This window comes from Malurus melanocephalus, unplaced genomic scaffold (genome assembly GCF_030028575.1).
Source record: "Malurus melanocephalus ecotype Western Australia unplaced genomic scaffold, MMel_1.1 scaffold_801, whole genome shotgun sequence".
Classification (NCBI taxonomy): Eukaryota; Metazoa; Chordata; class Aves; order Passeriformes; family Maluridae; genus Malurus; species Malurus melanocephalus.
The window spans coordinates 77,726-101,466 of NW_026624033.1; the positions used below are offsets into that span (position 1 = coordinate 77,726).

Sequence of the window (23,741 nt, forward strand, 5' to 3'; positions counted from 1 at the left end):
AGCGAGGAAAGTACCCGGYGCTGGAAGCCGAGAGCAGCCTGGCACAGCAAACCTCTCCTGGGAGCTGCAGCTGGGTGAAGCTTACAGAGAYGGATAATTTTCACATTACATTTCTCCCAGTCCCCCCCCTGCGCCTCGTGAGAGATTCGTCACTGCCAAAGCCCTGTGCTTTCAATGGTGTTTTGACAGCCAAGCCCTGAATAGCGCTCGCAACCAGCACTGCTGTGTCCTGCAGAGGTATCTGGGAGAGGAATGGAGCAGTTTCATGTTTCTTTCCTCATTCTTTYTCCTGCAGAGCCATGGAGGACCCAGCGGGGCTGACTGGTGGGAAGGAGTCGGATGATTTGGATTTTCCTGATGTGTCACAGCCCATACCAGTACACATCACAATTGTGAAGGTGCAGGACCTGGTAAAGTTCTGAAAATATCTCTKCTAATTTAATAAACAAGGCCAGAGCGATTCTGTGTGCTGGGATCCCCTGTGAGAGCAGGTGGGGGGTGGTAAGGCTAAAGGAAGGAGTGGTGGGAGTATCAGAGGTTCAGCAATGCCACATTATGTCTTCCTCCTCCCTGCTGAGGAGCTCACACAGAGGAAAAAGCTTGTGAGGTGCATAAATTGGGGAGCACTTCTCCCCAGCAGCAGGCCACAGATGCTGAGGTGACATGTCCGTCGCTGCCTCCTCTAACTGTATGTAGATGGCAGCTTTTTAAAGCAGAACAGAGCAATAATGTGATCAGTGAGACAAATACCTGCAAAAGGATCTCCCCTTGGGTATAAAGTCAGATTTGTGTGCCAGCTCCAGCTGTTTAAATCCTATTGAAAGCAATAGGGTGGCTCTGGTTTTAAAAAGGCAGTGGATCCAGTGCAAGGCTATGAGCTGGTGCTAATCAAACCACCACTGCTGTGATTTCCATGTGATGCATCCAGCTGTCCTTAAAGTCTTCCAGAGGAATTGGCTCTTGGGAGGGAATGTGGAGGAGAAGCTCAGCTCCCGCTGCAAGCAGAAAAAAATGCAAATCCCTGCTCCTGCCTCAGCAGCAGACAGAAAAAGCAATCCAAAAGCACCTGCTTGAGACTTTAACATTGTAGTGTTGAAGTACCTCTTACACTGATAGATTCAACAAACAGCAGCTTAGGTGAGGTGTGAGGTGAAAGGAGGAAAAACAACGCTGGGAAAAAACGCTCCTGGATTGAAATGTTGCTTTGTGGTTCTGATYGCTCCACCGTGAGAAAGGGCCATGCAAAAGGGAGGGGAGGGTTACAAAAGGGCAATAATCACAGCAACAGCATAAAAAAAAAAATCCGTCTGTAAGTATGTGGAATCCACTTCCAGCTATAAGTGAGGAATCTGCTTAATTAGAGGYAATGTAGAGAAGGATGAGAGAGGAGCCCTAGATAATTAATGGTACAGGGAAAGGTTAATTGGATTCTTCTGTTTAGCCATTCATAGAATGTATGCTCAAGGAGACAGTGAGAAGGGCTGAAAATTAAAACCAAGTGAAAGAGATCTCTTTTTGTGTAAGAACCAGCATGGAGCTAATTACCCCAGTGACAGGGAGAGAGGGAGCTGAGGGCGGGTTAGGCATCCCTGTGGCTCAGCACTAAGTAAAAGCTGGGTTTGGGTACAATGGCCCTTGTGTTCAGCCACTTCTCTGTGGATTGAAAACTAAACTGTGTTTCTGCTGCAGGGAGCCCTTTGGTACCTGCTGCCCAGCACTTCCTCTGCTGTGGAGGTACATGGTGCTGCCCATGTGGRTCCCCACTGCCATATGCTGTGCCCTCACTTTCCCTCTCCAGCCCTGTCTAAGCACCTCTGTTTAGACATTTGAAATTCAAAGTAAAATTTGAATCTCCTCATCTCTGATTAAAGCAAGTGGTGTGAAGATGTTGTAACAACAAATTGCCGAGCTCCCAAAGAGCTTGCTGGAGCCCTTCCTTTGATTTTGTAGAATCATGTAATCATTTAGGTTGGAAAAAGCTCTAAGACTATCAAGTCCAATCTTTTACCCAGCACTGCCAAGGACACCACCTAAGCATGTTTCCAAGTGCCACTTGCACATGTCTTTTTTACACTCTCAGAAATGGTGACTCCACCACTGCCCTGGGGAACCTGTTCCAGTGCCTGACCACCTTTACAGTGAAGAATTTTCCCAATATCCAACCTAAACCTCCCCTGGCATAACTTGAGGCCATTTTCTCATGTCTATTTCAGGACTTTCTGCACCATGTGACATCCACAGGTATCCTGTGAGTTTATCCCTGTAGGTCAAGAGCTACTTTCTTAGGAGACAGCAAAGGTCTCAAGCTTCCTGGAAGCACAAAAATATCAGTGGAGTATTTTGGGATTTGTTTTAGATGTCTTTCCCGAGGTGAAGTCTGGACTTCTCTATCTCCCCTGCCACAGCTCCTGATAATCTTTGGGGCATCACAGCATGGTGGAAAAGGAAATTTCCCTTCAAAAGACAGGGAAGGGTGAGGTCTCAGCATGGCCAAGCTCTATTCCTCTTCCCCATTCCTGTGGTGGAACAGACCCCGACAAATGAGCCCTGTCCTGGTGACTGATCCGAGCTGCTGCCAGAGGAACTGTGATCCTGGGATGCTGCTGCAGAACCAGCTGCTCATTGTGCTCTCTTTTTGACAGAAAAATCTCAAAAGCAGCGTGTTGGTTTCATCGGTGCGTGTGGAGTACAACGGMATGCTCCTGGGAGAATCCCCCAAGATTGATGTCCTGCCAGATGGGACAGCAGAATATGACTTCAGCACCAGCTTTGAGTGCAGCCGCAATGGGCCCCACACCGTGGATGTGGTTGTGCACAAACCACTGCTCTGTAAGTAYCTGGTGCCAGATCTCCCACCTTGGAGCTGGGTGCTGTTGCTTCAGGAGTCACTGGTTCAGGAATAGCACTTCAGCAGCAGTGGTGGGAGGCTCCCAGCACCTCTTGTCCATCTCTGCCAGCTGGAAGAATCCCCTTTCATGTTGGCCTGTGCCCCTTTGGCTTTGCTGTGCTTGTCAGCCTTGGGAGCTGATGAGGAGCATGTGCCAGAGCTGACACAGACCCTTCCCAGTGCCCAACCTGCTGGTCTAAGGAATTCTGCCAGCTCCTCTCTTTTTATCTTCCTAGTGACAGTGCTAGAAGTGGGGCAGAAGGATAAGAAAAAACCGGAGAAATTAATACCTATTGGCCAAGCCGTGGTGGATCTTTTACCTCTGGTGCAAGGTACAAAACTGAATTCCACAGGCTTCATGACTGCTCCTTGCTCCCTTTTTGATCTCTGCTTATGGACCCCTGAGTACAACTTATCTGCATTTGACAAAGTGACCTTCATAGCTCTGCAAAAGCTGACTTGRGTGGGGAGAGAGGGTAGCTCAGCATTCAGAGTTATATCACGATTTTGTCTCATGTAAGGTGTCCCTGCCCATGGCAGGGGGCTGGAACAAGATCTTTAGGTCCCTTCGAATCCGAATCATTCCATGACTATGATTCTTTGCAGAGGGGCTCTCTTTMGGCAGTTCTCTTTCCATTTTTTCCCAGGAGAGTGTACACTGAAGATCTCTACTCCTGTGTATGCAGTGGGCTCATCAGAGAGGCTTCGCCCTGAGGCCATGGTATGTGGAATTTGGAACTGTTCCTTCCCTCATTCAGCTCTCTGCTGCTTTTTAATGGGAGGGAGAGCATGACTCAGCTCCCTGGGTCAGCACGGATGTGGTGCAGCCCTATATGTTACAGGCTTGGAGGCCTTTCCCGCTCCCTCTGACGTCTGTCCTTACTTCCCTCTGATAGGTGAAGTCGTGCTGGGAAATGTTAATGTGTGCRGCTACCCAATTGCTCTGGAAAAAATAATAAAGATGGAAAGCACAGTGCTGAAAAGCCCAAAAAAGGCAGTGGCAGGGTCACCTGCCCAGCTTTATTAGCCTTCCTTTCTGCAGATAAAATGTCTGAGTCCATTATTGTACAAGCTCTGACTGCCTTTCCTGCCAGATCCTTATTCATTCAGCAATCTCCAGTGACTAAAACAGGGAATGAAGTACGAGGCTGGGAAAACGTGTCCAATTTTGCTCTTGAGCCTGCCTGCAGTGAGCACCRGGAGGGAGTTGGAGGGGTGGATATCCCATTAGCAGCTCTGTGTTTAAGAGGAGTTCACAGTGAGCAAGGTGGGGGGGGCACTCATTAGGGAGGACAGGTAATAAATGCTGACCAGCTGGTTTTCCCTCACACACCATCCATCCAGGACCTGGACAGGTAATTAAAGGCTGCACACAGAGTGTGGAGATAGGGCAGAGGCAAAGCTGTGGTTCTCTGAATCACCAGGGGAAAAGCATCATTTTCCACCCTTGATGTTCCTTCTCTGTGGCTCCTTTTATGAGACCCTGCCTCTTTCTCTACAGCTCATTTTATGAGACCYTTGGGGCATGTGCCATACCTCAAGCAGGCTGTGATTTAAACAAACAAATGCCACAATTCAGCCCAATTTATCCTGAAATTCCTTTCCTGTGCTGGGCTATTTTCTTTTACATCTGAGATGAAGCACAAGATAGCATTATATATTCTGGCCTTGGGTTTCCCTAAGAGCAGGCAGGTTATAATTGTCTGGTTACTGGCTCTACTTTATCCTTGTCTCACAGGCTACAATTGAAGTGACAGTGAGCTCCAAAGACATCCTGCTCTCTGCCACCGAGTTCTGGACTGGGAGCCTCCTGAGTGTCAYGCTGGAGGCAGCTTATTCTGTCCCTGAAGGCTTTACCACTGAAGCCCAGCAAAGCTACATGGCTTGCTTGCAAATACCAACAGCTGACAATGTGAGAATGGTCCAGGCACAATGACAGGGGTTTTGGCTGGGTTTGGGTTGTTCTCCCACCCCATGGAACAAGTGTCCAGGCACGTGGGGTGCACAGCTCCTGTGCTTGTGCACCAGCAGCCTTTGTCAGGAGGGCTCAGAGTCTCTGTGGCGTGACGTGTTTCTTTAATACAAACAAAGGTCTGTTTGGAAAGATTTGGATTCAAACTGRCAGGGTTTTTTCCACATGGCTTTTTATTTTTATTCCATTCTTTGTATGCGTGTGGTGGAGTGCATTTTCCAAGCCAGGAGCCTTGTACTGTTGCTTTGCTTTGTTATCTCAGCTCGGAGCAGCTGGCTCTTGCTCCTGCTCCTGTTAGAAATGCAAATCCTTTGTTTCTCGCGTCTCTCTATCAGGAATTGGTAGTGCTCTTCAAGGACGGCATCCTGAAGGCTGATGGTGAAAAAGAACCGTGTCCCCGGCCTAAAAAATGGCCCCTTGGTGGCATTGTGGCCCCTGCTGCTCAGGCCATACCCTCCTCCTTCATTGTTGGTGGGCCTTATGAAGAAGAGGATGGAGAGCTCACCAAAACGGAGGTAGGAAAGCGTGGCAGGTTTGGAAGAGAACCAGCAGGGACTGAGAGACTTAATATGAGAGGGAGGTGAGTGGTTACTGTGCAGTGTCCAGCACAGAGATGGCWCCCCTGGGACAGCAGACATGCAGGAGACATCCCAAGGGAGAATGTGGCAGGTCTGGTCCCARAAAACACCCACACTGAGCTGCTGTGCTGGGAGTTGTGCCTGTGAGCCAGGCACTTAACACTGATGGTGTCTGCAGGAAAGGCTGTCAGGCTCTCTGTTGGGCTGGCCTGGCTGTGGGCACTTGGACACCTCTGTCTGACTCACATTCTCTCCTGGGGACATTTTTGAGGATGACGCAGGCTGTGGAGATTGCTCTCCTGGCTTTGACTGCATGCTGTTTCTCACAGGATAGGGAATTCAGGATCCAGGCAGAGAGCAAGAAGAAAATCGTGTGGGACATGGAAAGGCGCTGTTTCCTGGAYGTTGTTTCAGTGGCTGTGTAAGTGACCTGAGCAACCCACCTCAGAATGTGCTCAGATGAATGACCTGAGGCAGGGAGCAGCAACATTCAGGTGCTCTTGGACCTCTTAGGAGTCAAACTGTGGCTCTGCCTCACCTCCCACAGCTCCTGTGGCTATCTCTTGGCCACAAGTGTTCACCTGAGCCAGGGAGCAGCTCTTGAACAGCTTTGAACTGCTGGCAGCAGCTTCGTWCTGCTGTGCTGGGGGAAGATGAATTGGCTAGAGCTGCTGTCTTCAGATCACAAGTGCTCACTCCTGCTAGCAGCAGGTGGGGCTGGGGGCTGGTGCCTCCATGGTTTGAAGGAAGGGGCAGCAGTTATGGTGAGCAGATACGGAGTAGAGTGGCTTCCACAACTCTCCTCTGAGCTGCTAATTAAGTTTTACTGAATCCCAAATACATTCAAGCTTTTCACTCCATGTGGGCACTCTTCATTTGCTTTTTTATTGGATAAGTGTTACCTTTAGCAGCTCCAGATCAGGGTGAGTGTTCCATTTATCTTTCAATCCTGCTATTTCCCTGGCCTCAGCTGTATCATGACTGTGCATTTCACTGCCAAATTASTCCTTGTGTGGAAATACTCCCTTCTACCTCATTTGATTTTTAAAGTTCTTTTCTCTACACATCCACCAGCCTGCCTGCTGGTGTCAGAGTCACCAGCCACATTGAATGCAAGCTCAGGATCTACTTGCTCTGTACAATTCAGGATTTATACCAAAGTTAATCATAATCCTTCTTACTTATTTTATGTCTGAAATAACYAGGGAAGAGAGGGAACCCAGTGTGATGCTCTCACAGTTATTTTAAAGCTGGCTGTGCCATAAATGCATACAGCAGTGGGTAGAGGAGAAAATGTACCCAGCCTGCCTCAAATCAGTGTTGCCATGGCCTGAGTGTKTTTGCTGAGGGAATGGGGTGAAGCAAACCCAAGAGAAGCTGCTGGGGCAAGAAGGAGGGTGGTGGGGCTCTCCAGCTGGGTTTCTGCCTCTTCTCAATACATCCTGCATCTTCTTTGTGCCCAGCCTGCGGAGACGCATTACTCAGTGCCGCTTCTGGCCCGTGGAGCTCTGCAGGTTGACCGTTGTCTCAGCTRGCAAAGGGAAAGCCAGCAAAGTTGAAAAGGTAAAAGTGGGGTCTGGCTTATAGAGTAGCATTGTGTTATCAGGTATTTTCCTTTTGATGCCATTGTGATACCAAAACCAGGCTTGAAGCAGCCAAAGTGAGTCAGAGTGCAGGAGGCATTGGGAAAAATCAGCTTTATAGAGCTGTTAAATAGATACAGAGTCATATATTTTCTTTATACCATACAGAACTCTCACTGATGGTCTGTGGTAGCTGAGTGGAAAGGGATCAGGGAGAGGGTGCTTTTGAAAATCACAGAATGGTTTGGGTTGGAAGGGACCTCAGACTCCATTTACTTCCAACCCCACAGCACCCACACTTTCCACTAGAGCAGGTTGCTCAGARGCCTGTCCAGCCTGGCCTTGAGGAGAATTAAGGTAATTGATAGAGCTTATCTTTGGCCAATGGGGTTTTGGAACACCTTAAGAAGTTCACGCCTTCTTTCTCAGACTGTAGGTAAGTTATGCTTTTGCATCTAAACCAGGGTGGTTTAGCAGAAACAGCCCCTTAGAGAATGGTTCTGCTCCTGGCAGCTGGTTCTGTGACAGGTCCTGATCTATTCCAGGGCAAAGTCATTTAAGTTGGTGTAAATCCCTTTCAGCACTCCCCAGTGCCAGGATTTTGCAGTACTTTGTTATCTGATGATGATCCTTCTAGCCAGGCCTCCCACACCTCCTTAGCCACTTGGTTTCTGTCCAGCCTGAGCTGCACAATTCTGGTGGGGTCACCTGGATTTCTAACGACACAGCTGATAATCTTCCAGCCATATCTAAGCAAGACCATCCTGAGGAATAGCAGAGTGAAGGAATTAGAAAAAGCTGCCCCACGGGGATTGGGATAAAATTAATATTCTACATATGGAAAGACTCCAGTGTACCCATCCAGGTTGTCTCGGCTCCATGCCAGTGACAGAGGCTCTTCAGGTGCATCAGTTGTGCTGTGTGGCCTCCTCTTAATGAGATTGGTGACCTTGTTCCCTTAAGGACAGTAACAGTCTGTTCAGGATCTCAGTCCCTTCCTCTGTGTTTCCAGGGAGATGACGACAAGCAGGTTCCCTTCCATGGAGTGGCATATGTCGACATGGGGCCTTTGCTGTGCCCTGGGGTGAAGCAGATCCGAGGGGCCTTCCGTGTCTATACCTACCAGGACAACGAGGTGTTTGCGAAGGTGAGAGCAGCAGGTCCTGCTCCAGCTGTGCGATGGGTTTGCACAGAGGGGTTGGGAGCAGGGAGAGTGGGCASTGGGATGTTTATGAGCAGGCAGTGYGGGCAGTGTGGTGCTCAGAGCTGCATCTGAACCTTCAGTGCCCTTCGTGATGGAGAAAAATAGTGATACAAGCTCTTAGGTGCAGATTTCTCCAGGGCACAGGATTTTGGCAGGGGGCGTGAGCAGGTCTGGGCGCTGAGAGAGGCTTTGAATCTCACTCCACTCCCTCCTATGCCAGCATGCTCCACTCTCCACAGTCTGGAACATGGGCAAGGGAACTGTGTCGCTGGGAAGAGCAAACAGTGGCTTTAAAAGGATCGCGTTACCCCCGGCAACCACCAAAAAAGCTGTCACTGGAGTTCTTTCAGCTCTAGCTCACCGAGGTTTATTTGTCTTTGCGTTTGTCCCTCTCTGTTACTAAGAGTGACAGTTACATCTCCATTTTCCCACAGTCTGTCCCTCCTGGAACAGACTGAGCTTGTTTCGGGAGGCCAGATGCACAGCCTGGTTTTACCACCCGATTCCCTGTGGGGCTGCGGTCCATGCGCAGGAGCCGGGTGAATTCCAGCCCTCCTGCTGCCTCCCTGCTCCCACTGGCTGCTGCAGAGCAGGGCTGGGCACAAGTGTGTCTGCTGGGCTCTGCTTCCCTGCCATGAGTAACGACCCCTTGGCTGCATGGTGCTGCTTGTCCTGTGCCATTTATCTGTCACAAGTGAAGTCCTTCTCGTTCCCTGGATGCTTTGGGCTGCCTCTTGGTCTAAGGAGTTTCTCTACAGTTGCTCCATCCTCTCCCCAGGCTCCCCATAACTCTTGCTAGCCCAAATCCTGTAACCAGGATATGTGGGAGGGAACAGCCTGTCTAGGTGGTCAAACACTGGGTAAACACATAGTCTGACAAACCGATTCCTTGCAATTCACTGGTGTGTGTCAGGGTGGCTGCTCCACACCAGAAAATGAGCTGGGAGCCAAGAGATGATGTCAGGCAGGTGGGGACCCCCAAAAATATGTGGAACAGGCCTAGTGTGGAGTAGCCAGATTCATCCAGCCATCCTCATCAAGTCCAGMGCTGTGAGGCAGGTCTAGGATCCCACCAGGAATTCAGGATCATGGGTCTGGGTTCCAGCATGTTCACCACGTAGTTCAGGCAAGAATCAAGGGCCAGTCCTCAGGGAAAACAGCTCTTTGTGGAAAGATGGAGAGACACCACTGAGTCTCACAGTCTAACCTGAGGCTTCACAGCTACACAGGATCTGCTGGCCTGGAGCACCAGCAGCTGAACTCTAGGAGGAGAGAATGAGGTTGCAAAGCTTCTTAATGTATTTAGGACCTTGACGTTGTGTTCTGTGATGTGAGAGGTTAAGGCAAAGGAGTGAGGAAGCCTTCTTTGTCCCTTGATTCTCTCTGTTGCCTCTATTTTTCAGACCAAAACTCAGCACAGTATTTTCCGGGATCGCAGGTCAGAGATCAGTCTGATCAAGGAAGGGATGGCATCCTCTCCTGTTTCCAAAGCTGCTCCCAGTAAGGCTCAGAAGGAAGAGAAAGGTTCTTCTAACCTGGTAAGGTCTGTTGGAGGTGTCTGGGGGGGCACATGGCACGTGGTTGCTCTATTTCCACGTCCCAGGAAGTTGGGATATGTAGGAACCAGGGATGGATGCTGTGTTTCTTCAGCCAACTGAGACATACTCATTATTCTAGAATTATAGAACCTCCTCAACTAGAAAGGATCCACAAGGATCGTGAGTCCTACTCCCTGCCCTACACGGATCCTCCAACAATCCCACCCTGTCCCTGACAGCGCTGTCCAAACGCTCCTGGAGCTGTGGCAGCCTCGGGGCCGGGACCATTCCCTGGAAAGCCTGGGCAATGCCAGCACCCTCTGGGGGAAGAATCTTTCCCTGAAATCCAACTGAAACCTCCCCTGACACAGCTCCAGCCATTCCCTCAGGTCCTGTCCCTAGTCACAGAGAGCAGATTGGAGCTGCTCCTCATGAGGAAGCTGCAGCCTTCCCTTATCCTGAAATCTTAGGACATGCTGCCTGAACAGCATGTCTTATCTCACACCCTGAACTTGCAAAGATACAGAATTTATTGAGTCTGAAGCAAAAAACATATTTTCTTTTTCCTAATAATTACTCAACCCATCCAAAATCCAGTTGTCAGATGGCACTGGAGGATCTGAAAATGTCACAGATCTCAGCCTTGAAGGACAGGTAATTATGTCTCTCCAAAGAGAAGGAGAGACTGTAGACCATCACCATGGTGGTGTCTCACACCTTTCACACAATTAAATTCCTCAAGAGTGAAGTGGACAAAGGACGTTTTACGTAGATGCTGTCCCAGAGTTCTTCCAATGACGTCCACCTGGAGACCAGACAGGCATTGGGCTAGAAGGTCTCTGTAAATTGCCAGGCATTTATTTCAATTATCCCTTCATATTTTGGCTTCTTCCTCTGGAATGCACATTCATTCTGCAGGCAGATTGATTGTCTRGGCTCTGTCCTTTTCCCTAGCTTGGTTTCTTGAGCTGGATTTTGCTGCTGTAACTCATTCTGAGGGGAGGCTATAAAATAAGCTGAATCTCTGCAGTTTAGAGATCTGTGGCTGTGTGCTCGGTATTTCATTGTGCCAGCCCTGGCTGCAGACAGCACGACACAGGGAGCAATGTTTATCTCCACAGCAATACAATGAGGCAGGAACATTCCTGATAATAGAGATAATGCTGGACAAGCCCTTGGTCCCGAAGCGGCAGCGGGAGGAGCTCGCCCAACGGTGCGTAAGGATGAGCTATGGGGCTGACAGCTCCTCTCTGCAAGGTGGAGAGAGGCTTGTACAGCAAACCCCCCTTGGAATACTCCATAAAGAAGGCCTGAAAAAGACAAARCCCACAGGAATCAGAGGGAGGATTTGGCCTGACTGCTTTAGACATGGCATCTGGTGTGTTGGGAAAACACTTGTTCATCCCAGCTGGCATCTCCCTGCCATTCCTCTCAAAACAAGAGACACCAGAGCAGCACAACAGTGTCTGTGTTCCTGTCTGGGCTTTGTTTCCCACTAATCCCCATGTGCTTGCCTCTTGGCAAGCCTCTTGTTCAGTGGCTTGGTCAGTCCTGGCCACCAGCATGGACTGCCCTGGGTAGTCCTGCTGCTGCTTCAGCAGAGCACTCTCTCATTTTTAGCTTTCCAGAAGTTTTCTCACCAYGTTTTACCCGTTCCTCAGCTTTTATGTTAGTTTTCATTCATTCTGCTGCAGAGCTGCTCTTTCATCTCTGCTGCTTTGAGACTTCCAGTTCCTGTCCAGTGGCAGCCCTGCTGTGTTATGGGCTTAGAAAGGCATAACACATCTCATTTATGGGATAAAAAAAATAGAAAATGCAGCAGATTAATCAGGTGTAAGAAGTGCAGGTGAATATYTCAAACAGAAATATCATCCACTCAYTGTGTTGCYCTCACTGCTACCTGCTGTCTTCCAGGAGAAACGGGCTGAGGAAAGTGAACCCTTCATAGAGCAGACCTTTTCCTGGCCTATTTTATACATTCCTACACTTCTGCAATGTGTGTGGATTCAGTGTAACTCCTTGCTTGCCTGCTGTGTGCACCTGTATGAGGCCTGTGRCACTTTGGCTTGGTGGACTGGATCATGTTCTGAGGACTGAGGGTGTTCTGGTGTCCAGCAAGCAGCAAATGTTGATAAAAATCTCAGTGAATTATGTCTGGTTTGGCCCCAGAGACTTTAATTCCAACATCCCAGAATGATTCAGTTTGCAAGGGACTACTGAAGGTCACCGAGTCCAACATTCATGTTCAAGTGGGGTTCCCCAGAGCACGTTAACTCTGTGTCCAAATTACTTTTGGATATATCCATGGAGGGAGACTCCACAGAGACTCCTGCTCCAGCACTCAGCCCCTCTCACCTTAATAAAATCTTAGTTAAAAATGTGCTAATCCCATGAAAGGTCATTGTAACTCCAGCAGTGGCCCAGGCAGGGCTGGTGTGGTGTCTGGGGATCTGAGCCTGGTGTCTGGGAGTGGCCAAGGGATGAGGTGCCACAGCCACCATGGGTGATATTGGGAGCTGATGGACCTGGGCTATTCAGTGACCAAATTCTACAGAGCTTTCCTCAGGCCGGTTCCTTCCTTACAGCTCTTCTGGCAGAACCAGGAGCTCCAAGATACAGATCTGCTGCTCCAGAAGAGCAGTTTGGATTGCTAGCAATAAATGTTAACCCTGTCRTGATGAGCTACAAGCATCACTTGTAGGGTCCTATTCATTCTCAGTCTGAGACYTCAGTTTTGCTCCCAGGTCTCTGTGAGGTGTCTCAGGGACACAATGGCAGGTTGGAGAGGGCACTGCCTGTGTCCATGACAAGCCAACATCCCTGGCAGTGGATCTGCTGATCTCTCCTCTGCTCTCATTGACAGGGTCAAGGAAATTATTCCACCCCATGCTACGCTGCCTGGCCGGACAGACGGAGCTGAGAAGGTACCTGTGAGAGCCTGTGGCCTTGCCACCATTCTGCCACCCCATCCTGCCCTCATCCCTCTCACACAGCTGAGTCTTCGTTCTCAGCCCACAGCCACAAGGGGATGAGGTTCSAAGAGGACAAGAGTGCAGGGTCACAAAGGTGGAGTAAAGGGTCCAGAAGGGAATAGAGCCATATGAGGAATGGTGAGGTCACTTGRAATGTTACCCTGGAGCAGAGGAGACTGAGGGCAGAACTAAGTGGGGTCTGCAGCTTCCTCACAAGGGRCAGCTTCAATCTCTGCTCTCTGTGACCAGGGACAGGACCTGAGAGAATGGCTGAAGCTGTGTCAGGGGAGGTTTTAATGGATATTAGCAAAAGAGTGGCCAGGTACTGCCCAGGCTCCCCAGGGAATGGTCCTGGCCCGAGGCTGCCACAGCTCCAGGAGCGTTTGGACAACGCTGCCAGGGATGCACAGGGTGGGATTGTTGGGGTGTCTGTGCAGGGCTGGGAGTTGGACTTGATCCTTGTGGATCCTTTCCAATTCAGCATATTCATGGTTCTATGAAATACACAGAAAAAGAAAATTCTGTGTGTGCCATCTCCACRATAGTGTGCCTTGGGAACCCATTCACCAATGGTGTTCACATCCCGTACAAAGGGAAGAGATGAAGAGATGGAGCCAAGAGAGGGAAGGCAGCCATGGAGGGATGTTTGGAAGGAAATGGGATGCTGGGAAAAGAGGCTACTAGAACCTTACATTTATCCTAGGCTGTCCCAACAGTTTCTTGTCTCAGACCAGCCCAAGTGCTTCATCAGACTCAGGCAAACCTGAACAGAATCAGCCCTGACCACTCTCAGGTCACCAAGAATTTTGGAGGATCAAGATTCTGGAGTTACAGGCTGTGCTGAAGAGGGCTGCCCATGGGTTTCAAGGCTCCCAACAAACGAGAAGTATTTTACTCACAGCCACAGGAGACTGTAGTAGTGACATAGCAGTGACTGGAATACTGGGTTCTGATGGAAAATCCTAGCAGGAAGGAGCTCTTTCATGTTTACCTATAGGTATTTTCTCAGCCCTCAGGCGTGGACAGGAAAGGATGTGTGACAGACTAATTGAGACTTGAGTCAGGTGGAGTTAATGGGAGGCGTGGGCTGTGGCAAATCAAATACATATCAAGGCTGATTGCATAAGTGGCTTGTGAAATTTATTTCTTTCTTTCCTAGGCRGTGGAAGATTATCACAAACGAGTCACCAGTGTTGCACTTTCCATCCTGAGTGAATACCACGATCTTTTTGGGAAGGATCTGCCTGACAAGGGAGCCATAGACCACAAAATCCTGGAGGAACAGAAGCGCCAGCTCAACTATGAGCTCAACACCTCTGGGAAATACTTTGCTTTTAAGGAACAGCTAAAGGTGAAGACTCCTTCGTGCTTTTTGCTTCTCTACTTGTTTTGTCCTGATGGTTTCTCAGTGAGGAGCTGCTGCTCCATGGTGGTAACTCAGGATGCTGTGGTGCTCCAGAATCCATTCCTGCCACACAGCTGTTGCCATGGGCACTGGGGGGACASGATTCCTCTCTGATGGAGCAGGCACTGAGCTGCTTTGGTCCCACACCTAAAGAACACTTCCTATCACTGGCATGGTCACATCCAATTGCCCCATGCTCATAACCTGAGAAAGACAAAGCTGGCTGCTCTCACATTCCCAGCCTCAGCCACACTATTCCTGGATACCCCCTCTTTGTCCTGAGGGGATGAGCCATCCACATGGTGTCCCTAAAGGGTATGTCAGGGAGGTGGGGAAGGAAATCCTCCTTGCTTTTTTTACTTTTGTCTGTGGTGGGCTGGATTTATTTCTCAGAACTAAGYTGGAGCTTCAGGCAAAATGAATGTGTTGTCTTTGTCTGATTACAGAGATGGTGGGGGGCACAGGGAGAACCTGCCTTGACTAATGAATGTTTGTTGTCTCCATAGTATTCTGTGGTAAAGATTGTGAGGGAGAAATACCTGAAGACCACAGCRTTTGAGACCAAGGAGGAGCTCCAGACCTTTCTCTGTGAGCTCTACGTGTACCTCATGGACCACATGCAYATTGCCCTGAACAAGGTAGGGGGAATTCTGGGGGACGTGGGCCATGACCACTGTGGATCCAGGGCAGGGGAAGGACTTCGGCCCTTCTCAAGACAGAAGCAGGCTCGTGCTTTCATCTGCTGGAGTTGTCACATGTGGACCATGAGCCACACTCAAGGCAGGGTCCGGTGCATCTGTGTTCCACCGCTCCAAAATCCTGATGGTGGAATATGTGTGACATGCCACTGGTAAAGCTGCTGTAGCTGGCACGTGGTGAGGGTGGCTGGGCAGRGCATGAGCTGGGGTCACCAGTGAATGGCCCCACAGAAGTCTGACATCTCCTTGATCTGGGGAATGCTGTAAATAATCACWGAATAATGGAATGGTTTGGGTTGGAARGGACCTTAAAGCTCATCTCATCTCACCCCCTGCCATGGGCAGGGWCACCTTCCACTRTCCCAGGTTATTCCAAACGCCAATGTCCAATCTGGCCTTGGACACTGCCAGGGATCCAGGGGCAGCCACAGCTTCCCTGGGCACCCTGTGCCAGGGTCTCCTCATAGGCAACAATTTCTTCCCARTATTGCACCCAACCCTGCMCTCTGGCAGTGGGAAGCTTTCCCCCTCRTCCTGTCACTCCATGCCCCTGTAAAAATTGATGTTGCCATGTCCCTGTGTGGCAGAGGTACCTGGGAATGACAGGAACGTGTTCCACCACAAGGAGCAGCTTGCCTTTCCCATTGCCCRGCCCCTGCCATACTGGTCTGTACTGTGCAGTGCTGGCATGGGGCCTGCTGCCATAGTGGGATCAGATGAACCACTGTTCCCTTCCCCAGGGCTAACACTGTCTCCTTCCCTACCAGCTCCTGTCTGAAGAAGATGTTTCTTCTGCCCCTCCATCCCTCACRACCAGCAATCAGCTCGGGCTCTTTGCTCGCGAAGCTGAAGCCGACAAGAACTTTGACCTGGCCTGTCTCTTCCACAAGCAGGTAAGGGAGCCCCTGTTCTTTCCTGCCCATCAYCTGTGTGGGCTGGTACAGCACAGCATCACAGTGGGGCCACTGCTCACAGCTCAGCCAGCCCAGTTGTGGGAGGGAGGAAAGAGCTGAGTGTCACCAGGATACTCAGACTGTATGGGAGGGCTTTTCCAGGGAGATGCTGGCTGCTCTCTGCAGCATGTGAGAACTGTCCCTGGCCAGGTCACTGAGGACTTCAGCCTTGAGGCCAGGGGAAATGAGATGGGCTGGTCAGTTCTGCCACCACTGGGCCCTAGGAGGGATCAGCTGGAGGACATGTGTTAGGTGGAGGAAGTTTAGAGAAATTGCGCTTCCAGCACGATCCCAGTTAGGGGACATCGTTGCACATGATAAACAAGGGCACACTAAATTGGGCTGGGTTGGCCAGGTGGTTGGCCAGACCTGTCTCCCCAGTACACAAGCTTGACTCCAATGATGATCTCTGTTGTCTAGAGGATAGCTCAGGACCAGCACAATGTCCAGTCCTGGCTGGACTATGGAGCGTTCTGCCTCCTGCATGAGACCACCACCAAAGCCCAGGAGTGCTTCCAGCAAGCCCTTCGTCTGGACCCTGAGCACGTCCAGAGGTGCTGAGTGCTCCTGGTGGGGGGTGGGAAGGGTGTTGGGTGTGTCCCCCACAGCACTGCAAGGCTGACTGCTCTGCCCCTGCCCCAGCTTGCTGCTTTGTGGGATTATGGCTGTCATGCTGCAACACTGGGAAGAGGCAGAGATTTTCTTTGAGGATGCCTGCTGCTTGGACCCATCCAACATCATAGCCTGGACCCTTTCAGGTACAAAAACCTGGTGCTCAAGGTGTTCCTGTGGAGCCAAGTGTTGTTCTTGCCCCCAGTCCTCTTCTCCCTGCTCCAGTCTGAGGGCTAGGGGAAGGATTTTGCTTCCTTCTGCTGGTGCTGCTGATGCTGCTCTGTCTYTCCCACAGGTTTGTTTTATGAGCTGCAGAATAATTATATTCGGGCAGAAAGGAACTTCCGTGAGGCTAAGAAGCTCCTGCGAACACAGCTGGAGGAGGAGAGGAGAATGCTTGAGGCTGGTGAGGCAGAAGAAGGGAAAAAGCCCAGTTTTCCCTACACAGACCCAGAGGAACRCTTGCCAGGTAACTGGGCAAACCCAGGAGGTGCCCTGGCACCAGCAAGGAGGGGCKTGGAGCTGTGTGGTGTATGGCGGAAGGAAAGGAGAATTTTTGAGAAGTACAAAGAGTAAAGGTAGAAGATTCAGACTGTGAGCTAGAACAGAATTCCATGGAAGCTGTCACTGTGAATACCCAACACAGCCTGGAAAGCTCTGCCTCACCAATGCAAAGGGCAGAGCAGCTGCTTGRCAGTGACCCTGAGGCTAAGGCTTCCCTCAGAGCCTCTCTGAGTCCAGCCTGAGTCCCTGATATTTGGTCAGGCTACAGGAAGCACTGACCAGCTTTATTTTTAATGTTATCACCACTCATGCACAGTGCCTCAGGCAGGCAGGCTCGTGACACATGTGAGGTTTTGTCCCTTCTGATTATGAGGAAAGGGATATTCATAGAATCATGGCATGACTAAGGTTGACAAAGGAATGAYGAAGACCTTCAAGAYTGAGTCCAACTGTTAACCCAGCACTGCTGTGTTCACCACTAACCCATGTACCCAAGTGCCACATCCACACAGCTTTTGAACATTTCCWGGRATGGGGACTCCACCACAGCCCTGAGCAGCCTSTGCCAGGGCCTGACCACTCTTTCTGTGAAGAAATTTTCCCAATATCCAACCTAAACCTCCYCTGGTGCAACTTGAGGCTGTTTCCTCTCATCYTATCTCATTTATACCTGATTCTGCCTTCACGTGGTAAACTTTGTGCTCAAAACCCCAGTCCCAGGTCTTGCCTCCTGCAAAGAAATTTYTTCCCAGCTTTGAAAACCTGATAGCTCTTTCATATTTTCTATCTTCCCCATTTCTTGTGGAATCATGTTCTAAATTGGGCAGTTGATGGCCAATTCTTTCTACCTAGTGGTTGTTGGGGGTTTCATTCCAGAAAAGACTTTGGATGACTCAGCTGACCAACAGCCAGAGGTGGTGGAGGGTGTGACATCCAAGGAAGAGGCACCGCTGGAAGACCTGGAAGGTTTGGGAACAGAGATCTGGAGAGCCCAGTGCTGGGAGATGGCTGTGGGAATGGGAATGGGAATGGTGGGGATTAAAGTGGGAACAATGAGCCATGGCCCCCGTGACGCCAGGCCTGCTGTCTCTCCTGAGCCAGGGAATCTGCAGGCAAAGCAGGTTCACCCCACTTTGCAGAGCAAAACATCTCAGGATGGACAGCCAGCGGGTGAATGCAGCTCTTGCCCTCATGTCACTGCATCCTGCACCTTCCTTGTCTCCCTCCTGAGATGGCAGCTCTTAAAGTGTCCCTAAGGATCCCCTCTGGTCCTRTGGTGTGGGAGCTGCTCCCTGGTAGTGGAGATGGCAGTGCTGGRTGCCTCAGGGCCCCCTGTTGGTTTGGGGAGGCAGGAGCCTCACTGTCTCTGACAGGCATCATTCATAAATTCCCTCCTTTTCTCCCTGTATCTTTGGACTGGAAAGTTAGTGGGTGAATAGCATAATTTATTTTCAGATCCTACAAAATTTAAGCCCTTCAAAAAGAAATGTTGAGTTAATCTCTGCTTCAATCTCCCTTGCCACCTCCTGAGTTTTACTCCATGTTGCTGGGATTTCTCTGTCCCCACTGGGATCTCAGGTCCTGCTCTGGCTCCAGAAGTAAAAGCCCCATTTTGGGACTGACAGAGACACATTTTCTTGCAGCACTATACATTGCTTCAGGGCCTCAGCGAGCTCCCTGCACAATCTTCATGAAGACGTTGGAATTCCTGATGAAAGTCAATGCTGTCCGGGTGAGTTTAACAGGGAGTGGAGGAGTGGGAAGGCAGGTCGGTTTGTTCCCAAAGAGCTCCAGCCAGCCCCTTTACTGGGCTCAGGGAATGTGCTGTGGCCACTCCAGAGGCTAAGCACAAGAGGGAGCAAAGCCACCACTGCCCAGGGATGCAGACGTGTGGCCAGGCAGAATACTGAGCCCACAACACTGCCTGCTGCAGGGGGAGCAGCCAGCTCAGAAATGGTGCAGGATGCTCTCCCCTGTGCATTCAGAGATGGGATCTATTAATCCATTACTGAGATGCTTCCAAGATGCTTCAACGCCTTGGTTCAGACATTTGTGTGTTTTGGAGTGATTTTTATATCARCTGTGGAATGTGGAACATGCCTGTCCCACCAAGTTAACTCTGGGATCTCTCTGGTTGCCACATTATGCTGCCTGCCTAAATTTGACATGGCAGAAAGAGTTGCTTAAAGCAAAGCAGAACTAGATGGAATCATGGAAAGGTTTGGCTTGGCTTGGCTTGGCTTGGCTTGGCTTGGCTTGGCTTGGCTTGGCTTGGCTTGGTTTGGTTTGGTTTGGTTTGGTTTGGTTTGGTTTGGTTTGGTTTGGTTTGGTTTGGTTTGGTTTGGTTTGGTTTGGAAGGAACCTGAAAAGTTCATCTCATTTCAACCTCCTGCTGTGGGCAGGGGCCCCTTCCACTACACCAACGCTCAAAAGAGGGGAAAAAGAAATCTCTTGTGTGTTTTCTGTTTGTGGAAGTCAGATCAGTGTCAGTCAGCCCTCCTGCCCTGTCCTGCTGGGGTGCCCATGGTATCCCTGCTCCCCTAACCACCCCCTGTGCTCTTCCTCCCCAGTTTGTTCACATGGCACTGGCCCACGAGATGCTGAGCCTTCAGGGAGGCCCCACCTGTGCCTACTACCTGGCTCTGGCCTGGACCTACTCGGTGCAGAACGACCTTGTCAGATGTGARGAATGTCTGCATGAGGCTATTCGGGTCGACCCCTTGGTAATTCCTGTGCATTSCTGGTGTGTGTGAACCCAGAGCCCSTGCTTCATTTCCACTTGACCWCTCCATTGTGAGTCCMGAGCATTTCAGCAGGGAGAGAAATCACACCAGGCTGTGGCTGCAGCACTGCTCTCTTTGTTACCCCATCCTAACAGCTTCCCATCACCCTCTGCACAGACAGGGARCCTCTCTGAGCCTGTCTCTGCCCTTCCCTCTGCAGCATCTGCCTTTTTTTTCCCTTTGAATGGCTGTATCCTGATCCTCTCTGTGTGGGTGAATCAGGCTCTGTTTCTTGAGAAACAAGGTTGCTATTGAGCTCTCTGCAGGGAAACCGGCTTTGGGGAGGCAGGTTGAAAGGAACGCAGGGGGAAGGTGACATCTGGGAATGCTGTGTGCAGGCGGGACACTGGGCAGGGAGCTGCAGGGGGATCCCATTGCTGGTGTCCTGCAGGCAGCCCACTGACCTTAACTCTGCATAAAGCCTGCCCTACTGTCATAGAATTATGGAATTGTTTARGTTGGAAAAGCCCTCTAGGGTCATCAACTATTCCCCACCACCACGTTCACAATCAATGTCCCCAGGTGCCACACACAGAGGGCTTTTAAATCCCTTCAGGGATGGTGACCCCATCACTGCCCTGGGCAGCTGTGCCAATGCCTGACCACCCTTTCCATTAAGGAATTTTCCCAATATCTACCCTGTCCCTCCCCTGGCCCAGCCTGAGGCCATTCCCTCTCCTCCTGTCCCTGTTCCCTGGGAGCAGAGCCCGACCCCCCCGGCTGTCCCCTCCTGTCAGGGAGTTGTTCAGAGCCACAAGGTCCCCCCRGAGCCTCCTTTGCTCCAGGCTGAGCCCCTTTCCCAGCTCCCTCCACTGCTCCTGGGCCTCCAGCCCCTTCCCCAGCTCCGTTCCCTTCCCTGGACCCGCTCCAGCCCCTCAATGTCCATTTGCAATTGAGGCAAGTGCCCACAACTGGACACGGCGCTCCAGCCACGGCCTCAGCAGTGCCCAGCTCAGGGCCACGAGCACTGCCCCGCTCCTGCCGGCCACRCCATTGCTGTCACAGCCCAGGGGCCATTGGCTTTCTTGCCCATCTAGGGCACACCTGCCTCAGCTTCAGCTGCTGCCAACCAGCCCTCCCCAGGGCCTTCCTTTCCCACCAGGCAGCTTCCAGCCGCTCTATCCCCAGCCTGGAGCAGTGTACAGGGTGCTGTTTTGATAATACAATTACACACTCCTCCTTTCTGCTGCTTACAGCTGCCCCAGTCCCCCTCCCAGCTGCTTCTCCCATCCATATCTCACTCCTGGCTTTTTGTGCACAGAATCCAAATGTTTGGGCTCAGAAGGGGCACCTATGCTACCTGAGGAAGGACTTCAAGAAGGCAAAAGATTACTATGAGCGAGTCATCAGCTTTATGGAGGATGCTTCAGATATGCACTTTGTCTACCTGCGCCTGGGCTCCATCTACCTGGAAGAGAAACAGGTGAGGAGCCAGCGGGGCTGTGGAGGGCAAGGGACCATAAAGCAAGTCACTGCCCCAGCAGCAGTGGGGACAGTGGGTGTCCYAGCCCCACTGGCACAGGCTGTTGAGTGATGTGCTGATGCAGAGGGGATGTGTCTGTCTCTCTCCTGGCAGTATTCCCGGGCCAAGCACATCTACCTGCTTGCCTGTAATGACTCTCCCTCCTGCCTCACCTGGCTGGGCGTGGGCATCGCCTGCTACAGGGTAAGTGCAGCTGCCTTCATGTCCTCTGGCCTTCAGCTGGTGGCAAGGGACACAGGGCTGATTTTTGCATGATCCCTTTGATTAAAGCAACACTTGGCTGCCTGTGACCCGGTGCTCCCAAAGGCCATCGTGCCCTGTGTGCTGTCACAGTCCCAGCATGGCACCTGGATGGTGTCACCTTCAGTAGCTGCTTTGGGAGCAGCCATCGTTGGCCTCATCCCAGCTCCTGCCAGCACCTCCTTCCCCAGGGTGTCATGGCAAGCAGTCCAGGCTCTGCTCTGAGTGCCTGCCTCCACATGTCACCACCAAGGCACTGAGTGGGATGGCAGCAGGGAGGAATCTTGGTGCTTTCCCTGTCTAAGTCAATTCAGCACCACTGAAGGGCTGCCAAGGACACCCAGCCACCAGCAGCACGGTATCTCCCCAGGGAGCACCTTGCCAGGTTCCTCCAAGGGAGTTAGGCTGAGGAAGTTGAGGGATGCAGCCTGGGAAGGAATTTGAACTTCTGTTTCCCCCTTGGCCAAATGTTCACCCCCTGGGAGTCTGTGGAATCAGGTCAGGTCAGGTGGTCTGGGCACCAGCTACCCCTGCCTGCCCAGAGCTTCTGTGCAGTGGAAATAGGGAGCAGGAGCACTGCCATGTTTCCTCATCTTGCTGGATCACGCGGTTCCTGGAGGTGAAGGTGTTTGTGCTGATTTCCTTACAGCACGAGGCTGATTTGGAAACTGTGTGATCCCACGGGGGTCAGCAGTGRGGAGCTCATGCTCCAGAATGGACAGGTGGAAGCTGGCACTGAGGATAACTCCTTGTCTGCACCCTAAATCCTCTCCCTGCATTTCTATCAGGGAAGCCCTTCTAGGAGCTCCTGTTGCACTGATTTCTTTTGCTGTTAGAGCTATACCTGTTCACTTGGGAAGCCCTTTCTCCCTGCTCTTTGTCCTTTGTCCATGCCTCTCCTTTTCCCCTTCAAGATGGGACAGATGGTGGAAGCAGAAGATGCTCTCTCTGAAGCCAATACCCTAAACAACACCCACGCTGAAGTGTGGGCGTATCTCGCCCTCGTCTCCCTGAATGTGAGTGCCCAGCCCCTGTCAGATTGATGGAGTGGGGGTTTTGGGGTAGGGAGGTTTATTGTGGGGCTTATTGGCATCTGCTCATGGACCTAAAGTGATAAAAAGTCTGGGGGCTGTGCTCAGGGAAAGTGAGTGCTTGGATGGCAAAAACAGCAGCCTGAGRAGCTGACTGCTCCAGGGTATGTCCTTCCTGCTGAGCTGCTTACAAATGTCATTTCACTGAGATGCCATGTCTTTCCTGGCATGCTGGGCACAACTGACCCTAAATCCCGGGGTCAGTTTTAGGCCCCTCACAACAAGAAGGACATTGAGGGGCTGGAGCATGTMCAGGGAAGGGCACAGAGCTGGGGAAGGGTCTGGAGCCCCAGGAGCAGCTGAGGGAGCTGGGAAAGGGCTCAGCCTGGAGCAAAGGAGGCTCCGGGGGGACCTTGTGGCTCTGCACAACTCCCTGACAGGAGGGGACAGCCGGGGGGATCGGGCTCTGCTCCCAGGGAAAAGGGGCAGGAGGAGAGGGACCAGCCTCAGCCTGGGCCAGGGGAGGGACAGGGTAGATATTGGGGAAAATTCCTTAATGGAAAGGGTGGTCAGGCACTGGCACAGCTGCCCAGGGCAGTGATGGAGTCACCATCCCTGAAGGGATTTAAAAGGCGTGTGTRTGTGGCACTTGGGGMCATGGGTTWGTGGCGGCCTTGGCAGTGCTGGGGGAATGGCTGGATTTGATGGGTCTCGTGTGTCTTTTCGTCCCTAACCCACGCTACGCTCTGTCCCCCGGTGCTCCGGCGGCTGTAGGGCGGGCGGCAGCTGGAAGCGGAGCAGTGCTACAAATACACCCTCAAGGTTCGTGTCCGTGCCCCGCGGGAACCGCTCACCGTGCTCCCTTCCGAGCTGGCTGTCGGGGCTGTGCCACGGGACGCTCCCCGTCCCTCGGTGTCGCAGCCGAGCCACCAAAGAGCCCTTAAGCACCGGGGCAGTCCCGCGCCTCCGGCCCTGAGCCCGCTCTCTCTTCCCGCAGCTCGGCCTGCAGAACGACGAGCTGCTGACGGAGATCCGCGCCCTCCAGCACCGCTTCGGCTTCGGCGACCCCTCCTTCTGAGCCCTTGGGCACATAAAGTCCCCCCGCCCTGAGCGTTCCTGCCCGGCTCTGTCGCCATCGTGTCACGACYGGGGGAGGGGCGGGGGGCGTGGTCATAGCGCGGGGGCGGGGTTGGGGGCGGGACTTCATCACGTGACAGGCGCTAGCGCGCCGCTGATTGGCTGCGGCCGCGCGGGACGGTTGAGCCGGCGGCGCGCGCCATGGCGGCAGGTGGGTGGAG

At 51.7% G+C, this 23,741-nt stretch overlaps 1 protein-coding gene across 1 annotated transcript; it reads left to right on the top strand.

Moving 5' to 3' along the window:
• The first annotated feature begins 298 nt into the window (after nt 1-298).
• On the top strand, nt 299-23,588 carry CFAP70 (cilia and flagella associated protein 70). The gene is made up of 26 exons (XM_057385250.1): nt 299-410; nt 2,643-2,829; nt 3,124-3,219; nt 3,535-3,608; nt 4,626-4,799; nt 5,195-5,374; nt 5,767-5,858; nt 6,901-7,000; nt 8,033-8,167; nt 9,628-9,762; nt 10,884-10,975; nt 12,626-12,686; nt 13,894-14,085; nt 14,646-14,777; nt 15,605-15,730; nt 16,211-16,344; nt 16,433-16,548; nt 16,698-16,871; nt 17,783-17,872; nt 18,550-18,638; nt 19,477-19,629; nt 20,951-21,112; nt 21,266-21,355; nt 22,327-22,428; nt 23,218-23,265; nt 23,441-23,588. Exons 1-26 carry the CDS (start codon nt 300-302, stop codon nt 23,519-23,521), a joined length of 3,126 nt encoding a protein of 1,041 aa, XP_057241233.1. The 5' UTR covers nt 299; the 3' UTR covers nt 23,522-23,588.
• Nucleotides 23,589-23,741: the final 153 nt, after the last annotated feature.